The sequence below is a fragment of the Muntiacus reevesi genome, chromosome 2 (genome assembly GCF_963930625.1).
Source record: "Muntiacus reevesi chromosome 2, mMunRee1.1, whole genome shotgun sequence".
Taxonomy (NCBI): domain Eukaryota; kingdom Metazoa; phylum Chordata; class Mammalia; order Artiodactyla; family Cervidae; genus Muntiacus; species Muntiacus reevesi.
Genome location: NC_089250.1, coordinates 27,283,163 through 27,303,241, shown reverse-complemented (window position 1 = coordinate 27,303,241; position 20,079 = coordinate 27,283,163). Strand labels below are relative to the sequence as shown.

The 20,079-nt window shown below is 39.8% G+C and overlaps 1 protein-coding gene across 5 annotated transcripts in view; it reads right to left on the bottom strand.

Annotated features, from left to right (window-relative positions):
* Positions 1–20,079, bottom strand: part of MCM10 (minichromosome maintenance 10 replication initiation factor) — a 39,181-nt gene that overhangs the window by 9,550 nt on the left and 9,552 nt on the right. For all 5 annotated transcript variants that reach the window (XM_065921119.1, XM_065921118.1, XM_065921116.1 and 2 more), the window contains exons 7-18: positions 18,048–18,213; positions 16,198–16,365; positions 14,839–14,955; positions 11,836–12,035; positions 10,235–10,335; positions 9,529–9,639; positions 9,324–9,441; positions 7,291–7,519; positions 6,186–6,327; positions 5,132–5,250; positions 3,784–3,897; positions 1,441–1,586 (exon numbers count right to left, since the gene is read on the bottom strand). In XM_065921119.1, coding sequence (XP_065777191.1) covers positions 1,441–1,586; positions 3,784–3,897; positions 5,132–5,250; positions 6,186–6,327; positions 7,291–7,519; positions 9,324–9,441; positions 9,529–9,639; positions 10,235–10,335; positions 11,836–12,035; positions 14,839–14,955; positions 16,198–16,365; positions 18,048–18,213 — 1,731 coding nt within the window. The remainder of the gene's footprint in view (positions 1–1,440; positions 1,587–3,783; positions 3,898–5,131; positions 5,251–6,185; positions 6,328–7,290; positions 7,520–9,323; positions 9,442–9,528; positions 9,640–10,234; positions 10,336–11,835; positions 12,036–14,838; positions 14,956–16,197; positions 16,366–18,047; positions 18,214–20,079) is intronic.

The following is a 20,079-nucleotide window of genomic DNA, read 5'->3' as shown; positions in this document are numbered from 1 at the left end:
TTTGGGACCAAAGCAACACAACAGGAAGAAAATCTTTTCCTGGTCCAGAGATTTTTCACTTTCTTTAGTCAAAGGGCCTAGAGATTCATTCTCATTGTTTAACATGGTAGTTGAGTCCAACCCTGAGAAGGCAGGGGGATACTATGGGGATAGCTTATTTTCTAGCAATTTTGCACTGAGGAGAGAGAAACAAATGAAATATAGTGAAGTCATGGGACTGTGGCTCCCAGTTGCCTTGGATCTGAGAGGGTCTTGGGCACAGGGCCACCCCATCAGGCTCATCCTTTCTCCCCATCTTCCTTAGACACCACTCTGAACATCAGCTGCAAAGGACTTAGCCCGGAGCCTCTCCATCATCTTCCCCAGCTACAGACCTGTTCAGTATCTATTGAGAGAACTTTCACAGCCTACTACCAGATCAATGATGATACTACACACAACTCACTGTCAGACAATTATAACATGTGGGCCAACTCCAGCCTGCCACAGTTTTCATGAATTTTTTTTGAACACAGCCATGTCTATTTGAGTATTACTTATGACTGGCACAACAACATGTTTGAGTAGTGGTGAAACAGACCACAGGGCTGGCAAAGCCTAATATAATTACCATTTAGCCTTTTACGGAAAAAGTTTGCCCATTTCTGCTCTAGATCAACAAGAGAGAGACCAGAGAAAGCACAAATTCTTAACAAAGTAACAGTGCCACCTGGGGGCTGAAAAGCATCATATTCTTTCATTTGAGTTGCACTTACTGCTTATCCTTAATGATCACATTTCTCTGATACTCTATTGTTTTACACAAGCTCTTGCTGTTACAATATTTTGGAGAGAAGTCAAGTATCAATATATGAATAAGTACTTTAAACAATTCTAATCTCAATTGTTAAAAAAAAAAAAAAATGCACAAACCAGCTCTGATAAGGGGATGAACCAGCATGGGGTTTGGGTTCCTCCACCCCCACCCTCATTCCAAATCAGCTGTGGAGAAACTTGATATGAGAGTGAAGTTTGGGCTCCAGGAAATAAACAACAACCCAAATGAAATAAGTGAACAACAACAAAAAGTAGTGAGGATATGCTGGTGAAACATTCTAGGGAAGACTAAAAGTGACAGCCTCAAATTCCTCAAATTGCCTCAAATTCCAAAGAATCAACATCATACAACCCACACCACCCAGGTTCCATTTAGTCAACAAACATTTCTGATAACCTAGTGTCAAGCACTATATTTAGTATTGGGGGTACAGTTGTGAAAGGGGAAGGATCCCTTCCCTCCAGGAGCAGCTGGGGAGACCCAGGAGCTGTAAGAAGGCACAGAACAAGGCTGACTCTCTCGAGGTCAAGGACCGTCTGAAGTTTCTAGGGAACAGCATTACCCGGGAATTGCAAAAAGGTTCAGGAAGCCTATGGGACCAAGAACCCCAGGAATTCTTATACCTGCAGTGCTTCTGGGGGAGTCTGTCAAGGGAGATGGTTCTGCTTCCACAGGGACACTTGAAAAACCTCTTCACACCGTCATGCCAGTGGTAGTCATGCTGCTCGCTGACGCAGGTCTCCAGAGGCTTGAAGTGGGTGTAGGCACACTGCACAGAACCAGCACAAAGATCTAGTCAAGAGGTCTGAAGGAGAGAGGAGCCAAATGCCATGAACGCGGCCTGTTCCTCAGAACTTCCGTTCTCTTGTCACTACCAGGCAGTGACTAGTGGAGTTACCATCTTTCAGGTGCAGTGATCCCTGTATACCATTTTTTCTCATGCTTGCCCCAACTTCAGATGTAAAATTCACAGTAATCTTCTGTGACAATCAAGACAATAGCTAGGGAGAAGAAAAGGACTGGAAATTTCTAAGTAGCTTTAGTTCGGCTTCCCTGGTGGCTCAGAGGTTAAAGTGTCTGCCTGCAATGCGGGAGACCTGGGTTCAACCCCTGGTTTGGGAAGATCCCCTGGAGAAGGAAATGGCAACCCACTCCAGTATTCTTGCCTGGAGAATCCCATGGATGGAGGAGCCTGGTGGGCTACAGGCAACAGGGTCGCAATGAGTCGGACACGACTGAGCGACTTCACTTTAGTTGGTCTACCCTGTATTCACTCTAGTCCCTGATTATAAGACTACAGGTTATAGGCATGAGGCCTATTTGGGAAGGATGATAAGCTGCTTTTTCACTTTCTCTTACAAGGCCTCTGAAAAGGATTATAAGCTTATTACTACTCCTATTTCATAAGCAGTAAAACCAAGAAAGAGCTTAAGTAATTTAATTTTGATCCTTAAAAGGACTGAACATAACAAGAAATGGTAGGTGAAGGTTGAAACAGTCAGGACAGTGCTATGTAATTTCTGATAATCACACTGAGTCTAGATGAACAACTTTTGGCCTTGGCAGCCTCAAAGAGGGCAGAGTACAGTGGTATGCCAATTGTGTTAGGCAAAATAATCCTCTCATGATACTCACACCCTATTCCCTGGAACTCACAAGTATGTTATGTTACTGGCAAAGGGGAATTCAGGTTGCAGATGGAATGAAGGTTGCTAATCAGTTAAGACTGGGAAGTTATCCTGGATTGTCCAGGTGAGCCCAAAGGATTCACAAGAGTCCTCAAGAGTGGGAGAGAGGAAAGGAGCCATGTGCTGAGAGGACCCCACCTCCTACTGTTGGTTCTCATGATGGAGGAAGGGGCTATGAGTCAAGGTATGTAGGCAAGCTATAGAAGCTGGAAAAAGCAAGGACATGGATTCTCCCCTAGAGCTCTAGAAAGGAACGCACCCTACTGACACCTTGATTTCACCCCAGCAAAACCCATGTAAAATTCTGACCTATAGAACTGTTAGACAATATATCTGTGCTGTTCTGAGCCCCCACTTGGTGGTCATTTGTGAAGCAGCAACAGGAAAGGAATACACCAGCTCTGTCCTAATATGGCCATCTTGTCAGAGGAAAAGCTGTCATCTAAGGGAAAGGCTTTACTGATTCCCAAGGGTCTGCACTTTCTCAAAGGAGTAGTTGGTTCAGTGCTGCCCCCCAAATATAAAGGAGAATCTAAGGTTTTAAAAATAAAGTCAGAGAAAGTTGTAAGCTAAGCCTTTTCTTCCTCTTACACATGCTCACAATGCTGATTAGTCATGCAGGCATATTCAAAAGGAATGGTAATGCCAGGAAACATGTACAGAAAGAACTTTTCTGGGCGACATTTACCTTAGGCCCTGAGCAGAGGGAACAAAAGTGGTTGATCACATCTGATGCCAAGTCAAATTTTTCAATTAAGGCCCCAGGGACTGGGAACTAAGGATTGAGGACATGTTAAAACTTGAGAAGGGTGGCTTCCCTGGTGGCTCAGTGGTAAAGAATCTACCTGCAAGAGATGGGTACAATCCCTGGGCCAGGAAGATCCCACATGCCACAGAGCCACTAAGTCCATGTGCCACAACTATTGAGCCTGTGCTCTAGAGCCCACAAACTGCAGTTACTGAATCCCATGCTCCCTAGAGCCTGTGTTCTGCAACAAGAGAAGCCAAAGCTGTAACTAGAGAGCAGTACTCCCAATGGCTGCAACTACAGAAAAGCCCACACAGCAACGAAGACCCAGCACAGCCAAAAACAAACAAACAAACAAACCTGAGGAGGAGAGATAACACTGGGGTCCTGCCTGATTAAATGACCCCAAACCCAGGTAGAGTGTAGGCCTTGGTCACCAAACATGGCCCCACACCCCACCGAGTCTCCACACCCTGCAAGGTTACAGAGCCCACAGACAGGCCATAGGGAGAGCTGTCTCCTGCACTCACCGTCTTGCATGTCACAACTCGACATTTTACTTCCCGGGTGTTTCTCATCTTTTCTTCCATTTGTTCTTTTTTCACCAGAGGCTCAAAATAGCGTTCCTGCAGCTCAGCTTCGGCCTGGAGTGACATGACACCCAGAAGACCTTGAACCAAATCTGATATAGACTCAGGCAGTTGTTTAATAATCAAATCAGACCTGAAGAAACAAGCTAACTGTACGAACACATGGCTCAATGAACTGCAACCCAAAAGATGGTAAGGAGAAATAAGCCCTTAATAGACAAATAGAAGGCATGAAAGCATTTGGTGATGTGTAAGATGCTAAATACAAATTTAAACTACTGACATGATTAGCAGTGTCACGAGCTCAAGTGTGCCCCAGAAGGGAATTGTTTCCATTGTTCCAACACAGACTAGTTTATGGGAGGTGCTGGATGCCTCCCCAGTGATGGCACCCCATCTGTTTGATTCTATCCTTCAGACCAAGCACTTGGCAGGAGCAATCCCTGCTGGTCTGGAACAATGTGTAGAAGGTATGAGGGCAGAGAGCTATTCATGACAGAATGTGGTCACACTTCAAGTCAGCACAGCTGAACAAGGCATAAGTGCCAGGGAACTTGGTATTTCAGGGTCTGCTTGAGCTCTTCTCCTAAGTCTCGATCCAGTAGAAAAATATTTAATTGTCTCCTTAGTCCTTTATTAACCAAAAGAAAGGTAGATCATTTGGCATATTGGCAGTAAACAAGGGACATTTAAAAAATCTGCTGTTAACACTTTTTTTGTTATCTCAGTGACCACTACCCTGGCTACTGACAGGGACCACAAACGCTACACCTTCTGCAGTGCACGCCAACAGTACCTCATACATCAAAGGATGTTCTGAATGTTCTACAGGGCATCCACGTTGATGGAAAACCTACTGGAACTTTTGAACCTAATAGCTTTATTTATATACAACCCTACAATACGCTGTGCATGGTTTTAATATACACTGACTATTCCTAAAGTACAACTGGACAAATCCTATGGTTATGGAGGGACAACTCTGCTTTGACATCTTATACAACACAGTAACTTGATATTTTTATACAATATAAAGTTATTATAAAATATGGACTGAAACACTTTAATACCAAAGTCAATTTAAATAATGTTGAATGATACTCTTCAAAGTAACAAAGGCAAAGCTAAAATCTATTAGCAATATTCCTGTTCTTCAAAATAAATTGAAACAAACAAACATACAACTAATGTCTCAGCTGAGGTTACAGGAACAAATTCTGAGTTCCATGACAGAACACCCGAGTCAGAGGATAGCTCTGTTGCCTGTGACCTCTGGGCTCTTTCTTACCTCTTTTAAAATCCCTGTGTGCTTCGATTTTGCTTTTAGAATTGTCTGAAATTCCTCAGATTCCAGGTAGGCAAGTTGTTCTCTCCTTTTTTTCTTGGCAGGCTCCAATTCATCCTCAGCTAGAGCAGAATGAAAGTGTGAGCTGTCACAGGAACTGCAGAGAGTCAGTATGCCTCACCAACTCAGCTTCCCCCAGCTCTGTGTTCCCCGCCATAAGACCCTTCAAACTGAATTTACCTCCCTTGGAGGCTCTTAGAAGAAGTGAATTGAGAAGTACAAGCTAGAATGGAGGGAGGGGATGGCAGGTTTGATCACTAAATTATAATCTCTTTTTCACCTTAAAATAAGGGCCAATTATGAAAAGAGATTAACAACAACAAAATTCCTATCTACAAATTGAGGTTAAAGTGACAACTGTCAGCTTCAGTTTTAAAAATTAAAACAGGGCAATTTAAAACAAGGTCTGCTCCTTTAAAGCAAAGTAAATCTTTATACTAACATATAGGTGCAAAGATCCAATGAGTAATCTCAAGATTTTAAATTGTACATAATTTCAATTCAATGTGATTATAAAAAACAATCAGTTCCAGGTGCAGAAATTCTACTGAGGTACTCTCCATAGAGGAAAAGTGGAAAAAAAATAATGACTTTTGATGTCGAGGGCTTCCCTGATAGCTCAGTTGGTAAAGAATCTGCCTGCAATGTGGGAGACCCCAATTCGATTCCTGGGTCGGGAAGATCCACTGGAGAAGCGATAGGCTACCCACTCTCAGTATTGGGCTTCCCTTGTGGCTCAGCCGGTGGAGAATCTGCCTGCAGTGTGGGAGACCTGGGTTCGATCCCTGGGTTGGGAAGATCCCTTAGAGAAGGGAAAGGCTACCCACTCCAGTATTCTGGCCTAGAGAATTCCCTGGACTGTATAGTCCAAGGGGGCACAGAGAGTAGGACATGACTGAGCAACTTTCACTTTCAGTCTTTAGGATGATTGTGTTTTGGAACGTATCCTCTATAAGTAGTGTCTCTTTCCCACTGGACAGCTTCCCATTTGCAGTACCTTGAGGAGAAAATGTGCTGTTCTTTTCTACACGTTCCTTCACTTCCAGGACATCCTGGGGTTCCTTTAGCTTCTTAATGCTATTTGGGTCTGTTTTTGTAAGAATCTGGCCTTTTGTTCTTAATTTGGTTATAGCAGCTAACTAGGAAAACAGAAAAGAGAGGGAGATAAAAATCTAAATAAGATAGGTGTCTGTAGCTCTGTATCCCTTTCCAGTGATTAACCAGTGAATTCTGGCAGTTCTCAAACATACATTAGCAAAATCTATCTTCATTTTACTTAGCATTATTAACATAATCATTAAAACTTCAAAGAAGGAAAGACAGGTCTCTAAGTTAGCAAACCAAATCTCAGTTTATTTTTTAACTTCAGATAGTCTGTAAACTTTTAGATCCATAAAGGAACCACATGAACATTTTAGAAGTTTGTTTCAGGACAGAAAAAAGATAGAACTCCAAGTCTGTCACTTACTAGTTTATAACCTGACTTAATTGTTCAGCTTCAGTTTCTACATTTGTAAAATGAAGATGACAGATGACAACCCTATCTTTTAGGGCTGCAGTTGTAAGGATAAGACGAGATAATGCAAGCCAAGCATGTACTTGTACATAGTAAATAGTATGTATGCACAAATCACAGACACAGAATAATAGTAACATAGGTGTGTAACTGCTATTATTATTACTGAAGGTGGCTTGCCTTGCAGCTAGCCTTTGCTCTTCATGTGATTCTAGCTGCTAACTAGGACAGAGAAGACAGGTTCAGGTCGGGGGCTCAGTGACTCAGGAAGAGGAGAGGTTCTGACCACCCCCAACTGCCACTTCAATCAGAGCAGCAGCTTTTAGCTGTCTACATACGATTTCTTCCATGTTATCTCCTGCAGCCTGACAAGAAATAATGTGGAGACAGTGGCTAGTTTTCTTGGATTAAATTAATGGCACTGTTGGTACAAATTATCATTTAAAATTCCTTTTACTCTAATTATCATGATCAATAAACAGGTATGAGGTAACTCTTTTCTGGTCACGGGTATATTAAGTTTGAAGCACCAGCTATGTCTCACAGAATATAAATCCAAGTGGTGAAGAAAACAGATGCCAGTTACCTTTTTGGCTTCTGCTAAGGCACTCAGTTTTGGTCTTGGTGGTGGTGACTCATCAAAAAAGAGGACATCATCTCCTTCTGAGATGCCTCTTCCAAGCTTGGGCATCTGTGCAGTTGGGGTTCCTTTCATCTTGGGGAATTCAGCTCCCGTTGGTGGAGATCGACAAGGGGGCTGCTGAGAAGAGGATGGCACAGCTGGGCTCTTGATTTCACTGGAGCTTTGCAAAAAGCTTTATAAAGAAAAAGGCAGTCACAAACTACGCACACAAGCACAAAACACACAGGCTGGGAGACCGCAGGCAGGCTACCAGCTGATAAGTAGTCGTCAGTAAGATAATTTTCCATCCTTGGTTATTTAGATTAGTGCATAATAAAAACAAAACTAGCCTCACTAATTCTTCAGTTAGCTGATTTTTCACTGAATAAATGCAAATTGTTTCACCAATTTAGAACTGATTACTAATTTTATCAATTGGCTTTCTAAGTGGGGTCGGTATATGGAGCATCTTCAGCCCTGAAGGTGAGCTGTGGACTATATTCTGAGCCCTCTGGTTAGCTGAGATGCTTCAGGAACTCACTGAATCTGTATATTTTGTTTACTCTACTAGGATGAGGTAACACACCCGATATATTTGGAAGTCATAAAAGAAAGGCGCTATTAATATAATTCACACTGATTATTTTATATATGGGTTTTTAGTTTTAAGATGATATTTTATTTTTCTAGTATAGTTGTTTTACAATGCTGTGTTAGTTTTTGCTGTATAATATATCTCCTCCTTCTTGAATCTCCCTCCCATCCCTTCTTATGTGGCTTCAAAGGCTATGTAAAAACAACAAAGGTCAGAAATCATTTGTCCAAACCTCTCATTGAAGAGATGAAGAAACTGAGGCCCAAGACCCCACTGCCCATTAAGTTACAGGCTGAGGACCAGTACCAGGTAATCCTGAGCCAGTCTTCTTTTCACTACCATATTATCCCCACTCCTGTAAGTTCCAGGCTGAGTTTGCAAACTGCCTACCAGATGCTGCCCAAATATAAGTTATGTCTGGCCAGGAAAACTTTGAAAAACTTTAAACCATAGTGCCTTTAAACTGACAGGTACTTTCCACTCCCCACAAGGTCCACATATGTCCATGTATCTACATATACATTCATGTCATCTGTAGGCCCCTGACGAATACCGTTATAGATAGCCTACCAACTAACCTGCCTGAGGCCAAATCTGTTCCCCTGTATTTCCAAAGCATCTCTTCTTGACTCGTAATAGACCTTTCCCCTCCATGGAACCACATACTCTGCAAGAGCCCAAGTCTGGGACAGCAATGGTTCGACACTGGAGTAGGTGTGAGTTTAAACTTGGCTCCACCATCTACTAGCTCTCTGGTCTTCAATTACATTAGTCACAAAACAAGGATAATAACATTTCACTGATTATGGTAAGGATCAATGTGATGTTTGTACAGTGTAAAGCATGGTGGTCAGCGTACACTGGGTGCCTGTAGACAGTAGCTTTTACTACCATTCAGATAACTTGAGTTCAAGAGTCTTTGATTCATTTACTTTCCATACCCATTTCCACTTGATTGTGCCTCTCAAATGACTCTCCATTCTCAGTGTCTCAATTTTATCACTGACCTGAACAAATGCAGAAGCCATGCACTGGCTGAGACTGTAATTAAAAAATCTAACTGGCAAAACTGAGAAATGGGTGGCAAACTGGCCAAAGTCTACTTCCCTTTTTAACAAAACTGTCTTTGTATGTCATTACTTTCTCTTTCCTACAGTGACATTAATTACTACAGCCTGCAGTATCTGGTCTCAGGATTCACTAGCATCAGTCAGAAATACTTACCTTTAAATGCTTTATAACTTTCAAAGTTATGCTAAAATTATTTTTTAAAAACTTTTAAAGTTGAAAAGGTGGCCAACCACCTAAAATCCAAAGTCACATTTATGAAACCTATTAGGACAGCCCCAGAATTCATGAGATGAGCAATCTAAACAGGGAATATTAAACGTGTGACTCCTACCGTTTCTGTATTTCTTCTGATTTCTTTTTCCGCATCTCTAACATACGCTGCTTCTGTTGCTTCAAGAGGGCTGATGCTGAGATAGACTGGAAAGCAGGTTTCTGGCTCCCCACGACCCCTAAAACACAAGCCACAGGTTGAGGAAGTTCTGAGAGGGGGCAGGGTCTCAGGTGTGGACACTAGAGCAGATGCAGGCTGACTCTACCTGATGACTTGGCTTTGGCTAAATGATGTTTCAAGTTTCTGGCTCCAGATGTAGGCAAGTCCATCAATTCCCTGAATTCCTCAGAACAAGACAAGCTCTTCTGGGGCATTCCTGAAATATATATCAGGTTTAGAGGATTCAAAATTCAGTCTATTTTCTGTCATGTGTCTTTTTCCTTTTTAAACTCTGATTTCATAATTTTTTCATTTGTAAATGAAGTAGATGGAATATCAAGAGAAAAGAGAAACCTTAACCTCTAATATCAGACCAGTAGGACTGCAAAGGTAAGACAAATATCTTACTTTTAAAGCATGATTAAAATACTATTATCTGAGGGGTCATTTCACACACTATTTCTGGATTATGCACTGCAGGAAAGGGTCCATGCTAGACTTTGACCGCTGTTATAAACAGAGCCCCAAGGACAGAGTGGAGGTGGCATTCTCTGACCTAGATCTGTTTTAGTGAAAGACAGGAAGTTGACAATAACTGATTATAGTGCTAGACACTATTAGATCCAGATACATTAAGATGTTTTAAAAACCTAAGACACAGCTAAGATTAATATGCTGTTGCTTAAGATGCTGCCAACGAAGCTTGGTTCTTTTAGTTTAGGCCACAACACTCAGTATAATTTAGAGTTAGGAACTAACTGTTTTCAATCCTGAAGACTACAAATTTAAGATGAAGAAAGAAACAAACTTACCTAGTTTTTGTTGAGTTTCCTGAAGAATCAAGTCTGTGCCCTTAACCACCAGATTAGTCAGAGTGGTTTGAATCTTCTTTTTAGGTGCAACAGCGGCTGCACTGAAAAGGAAAATGAAAATCACTGCAAGTCAATGCTCTATAAGGTAAAGAAGGCAGAAAAGTAGTTGTAACAAAATGTCAATGTTTCTCAAAGCTCCTTTTAAGTAGACTGTAGTTAATACCATGGTCTTACCCATAACTGGTGTGTGCATTATGTCACAGACCTAAGACAGGCAACCTACAAACTTGCTTGAAGGCTATTCTGGAAAAGTAAATTGGCAAAAGAAATAAAAATATGCCAACACTTTGATCAACACTAGGACTTATCAAGAAGTCTAGGATTTATGTAAGACTTATGCAAAAATTTAGGATATTAATGGAAGCTTTGTATTGTTAAAAGTTAGAAACACTAAAAATGTTTATCCATAGGGAATTATTTAAATTATCAGAGCCATGTAAAAGAATACTATGTAGCCACTAAAAATAATGCCGTTAAGTGAATATTCCACAAAGAAAAATTCATTATTTTTATGGGAAAGAACATTGCAAAGTATAGGCATACTATGACTTCATTTTATACTCTTAAAAATTTATACTTATGGGAAATGTCCCCCCCAAACCACATATACCAAAACTAAGTTATCTAGATGGTGGGATTATAAATGGTTTTTATTGTCTCCTTTTGGCTAAATTGTACATACGTTTTAAAAAAATGTTATGTGTATTGCCTTTTGCAATTTGCTAAAATAGACATTATTTTAAATCTTAAAAATGTTCTTCATATTACAAAATAAGACAGGAAGTGAGAGTCCTCTAGCCCAGTGTCTCTTGGATTGAAGACAAAATCTGTTTTATTCTTGGACCAACTGTAGCTCCCTTGAGCCAAATCCCTGCCTCAATGTATTTTAGAGAGTCAGGTGACAGGCCATCAATCACCTACTCAGGGACTCTAGGGACAGGCTGAGATCCCTAGGAGTGCCGGCTTCAGCAGTATCCCCCTCCCCTGTGAGGTTTCTCTGCATATTCATTCACTAAGTTCACTGTGGGTTCTCTGAGATCTACAACTTCACACTCACAGTCACGATGGAAATGATTTCAAGGATGTCAACACTATGATGAACACTTTCAGTGGCCAATCAGTCCTGACAAAGTTGGACTATTCACATTAGAAGCCAAAGAGGAAGTGTGAGATCCCCGTTAAAGACCAGGATAGCCCGACTCAGTTTCTCCTTCTTCTAAGTGTTTTCTTCTCTTCCCAGGAATGAAGTAACTTTCTTTTGGGTCTCCTCTCCTCTGCTACATTGTTTTAGGTAGCATGTTATAAAAGATAAAACCTGTACAAATCTTCGAGGACTGGGACAAAAATGTACAACCACTGTGTTTATTTTTTTTTCCTTTTTGGCCACACAGCACAGCATGCAGAACTTCCCCAATCAGGAATGCAACTCATGCCCTCTGCAGTGGAAGCATGGAGTCCTAACTACTGAACCACCAGAGAAGTCCTGGGTTTACTCTTAAATGAAGACCCCAGCCCTCAAAGAAGCTCTAAGAATGTCTTACATTGAGGCTGCATATGAGGCTGAAGAAACGCCTCCGTAGTAAAAACCATCCTGACACAGCCGTTCTTTCAGGCTGATGCCTTTGCGAGCAAACTTCTTTGGAATGCGGCCTCCAGAGAAGGTGGACTGCAAGTCAGCTCGCCTGGCACTAAGCCTCTTGTACTGGGCCTGGATGTGATACTGACAGTACTCACAGTCGTTCTGTGAAGAGAAAGAGCAGCTTTATCAACATTAGGGCAACAGACCGGGGACAATGTTAATGGACACAACTCCTTTCTCCCAGCCTCAAAGAGCTATTCTGTGGGCAAAACCCTCCTGGCTAACTTCTGAGATCATTCTCTATCCACAGCTAAGAAGCAACTTAGAAGTTCATCCTCTAGGTAAGGGGGTGGGGAGGGGGGGTGATAAATTGGAAGATTGGGATTCATACACACACACTATGATATATAAAATATATAACTAGTAAGGACCTACTCTATAGTACAGGGAACTCTATTCAGTACTCTGTAATGGCCTATATGGGAAAGGAATCTAAGAAAGAGTGGGTGTAAATATGTATATAACTAATTCACTTTGTTGTATACTAACATATGAAACTAACACAACATTATAAATCAACCACACTCAATAAAAATTAAGAAAAAAAAGTTAAGGGGACTAAATTCTGAACACACTATTCGGGTACAAGAAAAAGTGGTACTTTTCACTGCCTTTGTCCTCTTTCTACAATGGAAATAAAGTCCGTTTCTAGGATGAACCTTGAAAATGTCATGCCAAATGAAAGAAGTCAGATACCAAGGTCCCATGTTGTATGATTCCTTTTATGGCATATATCCACAGAGATAGAAAACAGATTACAGGTCATCAGGGAAATGGTTACTTAATTGCTAGGGGGTGTTTTTCAATGGGGTGATGAAAAGATTTTGAAACCTAAAGCTGGGGGTTGCACAATAAAGTGAATACACTAAATATTACTCATGTAAATGGTTAACTATACATAATATGAATTTTATCTCAACAGAATCAGTTTCCTTTCTGTCTCTCTGGTTGACTCTCAGATAAATGCTACTCTTACAGTGAAAGGAGCAAAGAGAAACTGTGAAGTATTGTTGAACTGGGTGAAATTTAAGAGATACTAACAATGGAGGTTTAATGGTCCAGCTCTTGTGATCTGCCAGGTACACTTCCCCTGAGACCTCTTTCCAACTGTCTCCTTCCTCCCTATTTCCTGCTCACTAGTTCATCTGTTAGACAGATGAGCGAAATAAAAAGAGATGAAACCAGAACCTATTATCCAGTCCTTTCAAAGAGCTCTAAGTACCACTTCACATCCACTTGGATGGTTGTACTCAAAGACAGACAGTAACAAAGTGTTAGAGAAACTAGAACCCTCACATACTGCTAGGGAGATTGTAAAAGCCACCTGGGAAACCAGTTTGGTGGCTCCTCAAAAACCTAAATACAGATCCAGCAATTCCATTCCAGGTATATAGTTGAGGGAACTGAAATGGACATCCACATAAAAACCTGTATATGCATGTTGGCAGCAGCATTATCCATAACAGTCAGATATGAAAACCACCTAAGTGTCTATCAACCAATGGATAAACTGAGTGTAGTCTATCCATACAATGGAGTATTATTCAAATACCAAAAGGAATGAAGTGCTGATAAAAGGCTTTGTAGCATGAGCATAGCACAGATGAATCTTAAACATTATTTTAAGTCCAAAGAAGCTAGATACAAAAGGCTGTACATTATACAATTCCACTGTATGAAATGTCTAGAACAGGCAAATCTATAGACAGAAAGTAGATGAGTAGTTGCCAGGACTGGAGAAGGGGAATGGAGAACTACTGTTAGTGGGTATGGGTTTTAGAAGTGGACTGAAAATGTTCTGAAATTACCTGGTGGAAATGATTGCACAACCCTGTGAATACATTAAAAATCACTAGCTTGTGCACTTCAAAACTGAATGGTCTGGTATGTGCATTCTATCTCAGTACAATGTTTATTTACTTTTCAAAAAAGAGAGTTCTAATAAAAGGTAGAATACAGTTATGTACTGGCTAAAATAAGGTTGCAGTGTATTTCATCATTAGTGCTTGATCTTCAGCACTAGAAAGAATTGAGGGCAAATTAAAATTCTGTCTTTCTTATACTTCCCAATCAGCTGGTAATAAAAGATCAGTTTCCTAAGAAGTTAAATCCTCCCCCGCCCTCAGCTTTTTAAACTGACCATTATTAGCCAGGACATGGAAGCAACCTAGATGCCCATCAGCAGACGAATGGATAAGGAAGCTATGGTACATATACACCATGGAATATTACTTAGCCATTAAAAAGAATTCATTTGAATCAGTTCTAATGAGATGGATGAAACTGGAGCCCATTATACAGAGTGAAGTAAGCCAGAAAGATAACCAATACAGTATACTAATGCATGTATATGGAATTTAGAAAGATGGTAACGATAACCCTATATGCAAAACAGATAGAGAGACATAGATGTACAGAACAGAATTTTGGACTCTGTGGGAGAAGGCGAGGATGGGATGTTTAGAGAGAACAGCATCGAAACATGTATATTATCTAGGGTGAAACAGATCACCAGCCCAGGTGGGATGCATGAGACAAGTGCTCGGGCCTGGTGCACTGGGAAGACCCAGAGGAATCAGGTGGAGAGGGAGGTGGGAGGGGGGATCGGGATGGGGAATACATGTAACTCCATGGCTGATTCATGTCAATGTATGACAAAAACCACTATAATACTGTAGAGTAATTAGCATCCAACTAATAAAAATAAATGAAAAAAAAAGAAACTAAAAAACAAACAAACAAAAAACTGGCCATTATTAACCACACATTCTACTTTCTCACTTTGATGCTTCCTATTATGTAGGAAACTCAGTTCCAAATAGGTCATTACCGGTAAAGTGTCTAAAATTTACTCCTATTAGTTTCTTTCTTTAGCAAAAACCACCCCAACAAAGCTGGAACCTACCAAATTCACAATCTGTGTACATGGTTCTCCATTTTTTTTCTTTGCTTTACAGGTTCCCAGGTCAAGAGCTTCCCCCATAATTAAGATCTTTTGAGGATGATCAATAGATAAGCATATCTGTAGAAAAAGAGGTAGTGGGAATTAAAAGCAAACAAAAGTATGGCCCCTCACCAGCCAAGAACGGATATAATAACGGTTGGCATGAGTTAGGCTTTTTATCCTTTTCATAAGTGCCCTGGGATCTGAAGCCAGTGCTCTGTAAAACAGTGGTAGAAATGGGAGAGAGAAGACATTTAGTTCTCTGTTCCCTCCTGTGTCTTTACTATCAGAATCCTAATGATCAGCCTCGAGTGATGGAGTGGGTTCCCAGTTTTCCCAGCATTCTTTGCAGCTAGTGATTGTCATGTGACTCCACTCTGGCCAATGAGATTGAAGTAGGAGTCTGTAGGGAAGGTAGCCAGGAAATCTGCTTTTCTATAAAAGCAGAGTGAAGAGGCTGGCTGACTTCCTGGCTTCAATGGAGATGTGATGCTAGGGTTTCAAAGCAATCTTGTGACCAAGAGGGAAATCTGAGAGACTCATGGACACCAGCCCTGGTATCAGGGAATTACTATACTGCCTATGTCTGGATTTTTTATTATCCAAGAAAAACAAAAACCTCAGTGTCTACCGTTACAAAGAACTGTAGCGAAGCTTTTCTGTTACTTGTGGTCAAACACCTTCCAAACCAATAAATGAAGATTTGTTGCTATTCTCTCAAGAAAGCAATGAATGAAAACAACTTTGTTGCTCACTCCTCCTGATATAATAATGTGTCTATAACAGCAGCAATAGCTGCTTGTTAACTCCTGTGGAGAAACTGTTAGTGTTCACACTGTACCTAGGTTTGCAATTTACTAGAGAAGCAGCAGGTAGTAACCCAAACTCTAATGCTGCTTAAGACAGTGAAAAGTCATTTTAAAAATGAAAATTCGTAAGTTGCAGCTATGATTGTACTGACAAACGGAACAAACCCTACTCAACTATAAACCCTTCCTTCCTGATGCTATCAAGGATATTTAAAGGAGATGGAAGGGAACCTGAGCCCAAGAACTGAAAAATAAATTCCAGGGAGCTTGGAACAAATTTGAAAAAATATAATGAAATAAATTGTCATAAAATACTCTAGCGTAGTCTGAAATTCAGAATACTGGAAGATAAGAAATGAATGACAAACAAAAAGCCAGTAAAATGGAGTCAAAATAATACAAAAACTTGACTTATTACCTGGAGGTAGACTAGCATAAAGGTTTTTGATAGAAATCAGCTAAGTTATAAAGACCACAAAAAAACCAAACCAACCCATGGAAACAGTCTTACCTCCTCCGAACCATCCTTGGGCTTCATGGGGTTTGCATTGAGCAGCCCTATGACGGAACCCTGCTCAGTCTTCCAGAGTTCTCTGTGAACCTCTCCAAACAGGAACAGTGACACGCATCGTGTCAGGTCACGAAGATCATTCAGTCGCCAGATGCTAAATGTTTTCCCCTGGAGCAAATCATTTATGCTTATCTTTAATAAATCTTGAACAATGGGTTACAATGTCTTCATTTACAGTCCAACTATTCTACTGTGGAAAATATCTAAGCATGACCCACTCTGAATAGGTTATCATCAGAATGTCTGTTAATTATAAATTAATTCTTTCTCAAGGCTTTGGTATGCCTCTTCTCATTTTAGAAATGAAGGTGAAGAAAGGCAAGCCTCAGAAAGAAACAGCTTTCTTGTTAACTGTGTTTCTTCAAACTTGTTATTAGCAGACGCAAACTATTACATAAAATCTTTAGACAATAAGGACTAGTACTGTAAAGCATAGGGAACTATATTCAATATTCTGTAATAAATCATAATGGAAAAGAACATGAAACATATCTACATAGGTATAACTGAATCACTTTGCTGTACACCTAAAACACTGTAAATCAACTATACTTCAATAAAAAATTTACTGATGTATATTTAATAAATATTATCATAGTTATTTTAATATTAATAAGGAAGTTTCAATTCAGTGCTTCTAAATCTTTCCTTAGCTTAGAAGAAAAACAGTGTCATTTAAAGAAAACTGGTTGTATTTAACTCTAAAATTGTGGAAATACTATGACATATCAAGAAACTCAAAATGCTAGCCACATATAATAGGAACAACTTCCATGTTTATAGATTTTTTAAAAAAAGCAATTCACACAATACTGAATCAAGCTATTTCACAGAGGCAGCTCAGAGTGGGTATGGCTACAGGTTATAGTGAATTATTGCCTAAACTCCAGTATTATAATTATTCTTCCAAGGATTTATACAATGCCATTCTTAGAGAAGTTCAGATAAATTTCACACCGATTATTTCAATGTCATTATAGCCAGTGGTGATGCAATTATGAACTTAATCACATGAAAATCAGCCTTATTCACATTTACTGAGACAGAACAGGGATAGAGCAGAACTCAGAATCTTAAACTCAATCCCTGGTGTCAGAGCTCATAAAAAAATTTAAGGTTAGCCAAGATCAAAACTGGAGGATGAAATTAGTTTTGAACAAGATAATCTGCAGTATTTTAGGGACAGCCTTTCAGAAAATCAAAAGACAATTCCTTCATTTTACAGATAAGGAAATGAAGGTCCTCAAAGAAAGAGTAAGGGCCACCTAATGCCACAAGGATCCTGATAAATGGAGATTGAGGTTTAGAATCCAGCTTTTCTGACTTGGCCACTGAATAATTTTTGTTATACTTCAGTCAACTGTGATTTTAAAACTTATCAGACCTCTTGTAGTATTTGTCAAATGAAATGTACCATCCTGTACTGGCACAGGTCAGCAATATCAGGACTCCTGTGACCGACATCTTACATCTAGTAAGGCTCTCCAAATTGTCTTTGAGGACGTGCTCCCCTTCCACAAGGGGGATTAGGCATCACCAAACAACAAGTGAAATGAGTAAGAATGATGTGTACAATAAAAAGCTCAAGAAACCTGTCCAACTAGACCTTATTTAGGTAGGGCCTTCCTTACATATCTCCCCCCTCTGGTACCAACCAGGTGATGGTGTGGCAACTTGAGAACTTACTGCAATGACTACAAAATGAAACACAGATGGGCTCTGGGTAACAAATCAAGAACATGAATCTCTGCCAATCTGTGATGAAGCAGTTGATTAATAAAATAGCTTACACTGTTAGAACTCTGTGGAGTGATTTTCTTCAATATAACCCCAAACGTCACCCAGTCTATTTCTTCCAGCTTCTCAATTGCCATCTTTTCCTTGAGCTGAGACAGTCTGATAAGTTTTCGGCCGATCATTTTCTTGTTCATTTCTGTGGAGGATACTCGAGGCTTTCTGGGTCAAGACACCAGCAATTGGTAGATTATTACTCTAAGAGATAACCTGGCACTGTAGCAAATTGGTTAGAAGAGATATTATGGATAGAAATCTCTAAAGCACCTGTTCTCAGGGAGGCTTAGTACAAAGCACATATTTTTTCAGCAGGTAAAATTTCCCTGGTGGTTCAGTGGTTAAGACTTTGCGCTTCCACTGCAGGAGGCACGAGTTTCATTCTTATTGGGGAACTAAGATCCCATGCTACACAGTACGGCCCCCTCCCCAAAAGGAGATAATTTTAAAGACTAGGTTTGCTTTTCCACGGATATAGAACTGGGACTTATGTAGAAAGTAAAGATCACAAATTATTTAAGTTCTTATGAATGCTAATATAATATTCTTTTAAAAAATAATCTCTTGATTTTAATACAAAATCATAAATTGCTTAAGTAAATTAAGATATTTCAATTCCATCAATTCTGTGAGAATTTTGTAAGTTCTATTTCTAATTAGATTTTTTAAAAAGCCAACCTTTTCACATAATTAAAAAAACTGACTCAAGCTTCAATTAATATACTCTTGTTTCTAATGACTGGTTAAAACTCATAAAATTTGCAAATTGTTTTTCTCTAGTTGAATATTAAAATCTGTTTCATGTTGGATCATATAACATATTCTAGGACGAGAGAAAGCAGTCAGGAGAAAACAAGCTTTTTGACTCTTTCAGAAGTTTTCTAGAACAGAAACTCCAAGGGCTAACTCAACAACAAAGAACATTCAGGAGGGAAACACTGACATAAGTGGAAAATCCTTTCCTTGTTTGATTTCTGAGTTAACAGGTTACTATAGAGCATCTTCAGGTTCTGAGGTTCAGGTAGAACAATCATGAGAGAGACTCAAACAACTCTGCAACCCCCTAAATTTGTAGGCTCCACAGAAGCTTTGGCTGACTAGTTTCAACTTCATCTACTTCCATTTAATTCAAATGTATAGCAATACTTGTATCAACAACACCTTTATTATCTCTAGGGTGTTTCCACTGGGAAAGGCAGTATTATCTCAGGAGGGCCACATTTACGTTGAAAAAGAAGCCTAAAGTTCCCTCAGTGAGTTTTTTACTATATTCTATTCCTCTGACTGTGTCTCAAATGTAATTAAAATATTGATTCCCCCCCAAATTTTGAAGAGCATGGAGTTATTACAATAAACGTCTACTGCATGTCAGCAGTCACTTGTTCTTCCCTTGCTCAATAAAATACAATTTAAAAGCTTAGCAGTTTCAGTTTAGGTTGACAAGGTTCAGGTGTTCTAGAGGGGTTGCACTTGGCTACTCAGACAGTATTAAAGGCAATCTGGTTTCAGTAAGGATGTTCTCTCTGCCCAGGGCTTCAAGAGCAGTAATAACAGAGGTGCAAAGCAGTAGACACAGAAGACTTAGAAGTCCAGGTTTTCCCTGAACTGATCCTGGGATGTATTTCTATTTTTAGTTTTTACAAATTGGAGGATAATTGCTTTACAATGTTGTGTTAGTTTTCGCTATACAATGTGAATCAGCTGTAAGTGTATGTACATCCTCTCTCGAGCCTCTCTCCCACTCCCCATTTATATTTTGCCTGAATACCTTAATTTCTCCACATAACAATACAAAAGAGCAGAGTTATTTCTAGTAACATTAATTATAAGATACTACTATCCTAGTTAAACTGTATATTCCTTTAGGTATTTAAGAATAGTCTCTACCACTATTCCTCCTAGTTTCTGGTTAAATACAGCACTTATTATTTATTGATTTCACTTTTAAGAACATGTATCTTTTATTCTCTACACAAACAACAGAAAACTTTCTTTATTCATATGTAAACACACTGAGTCAAACAGTGCCAA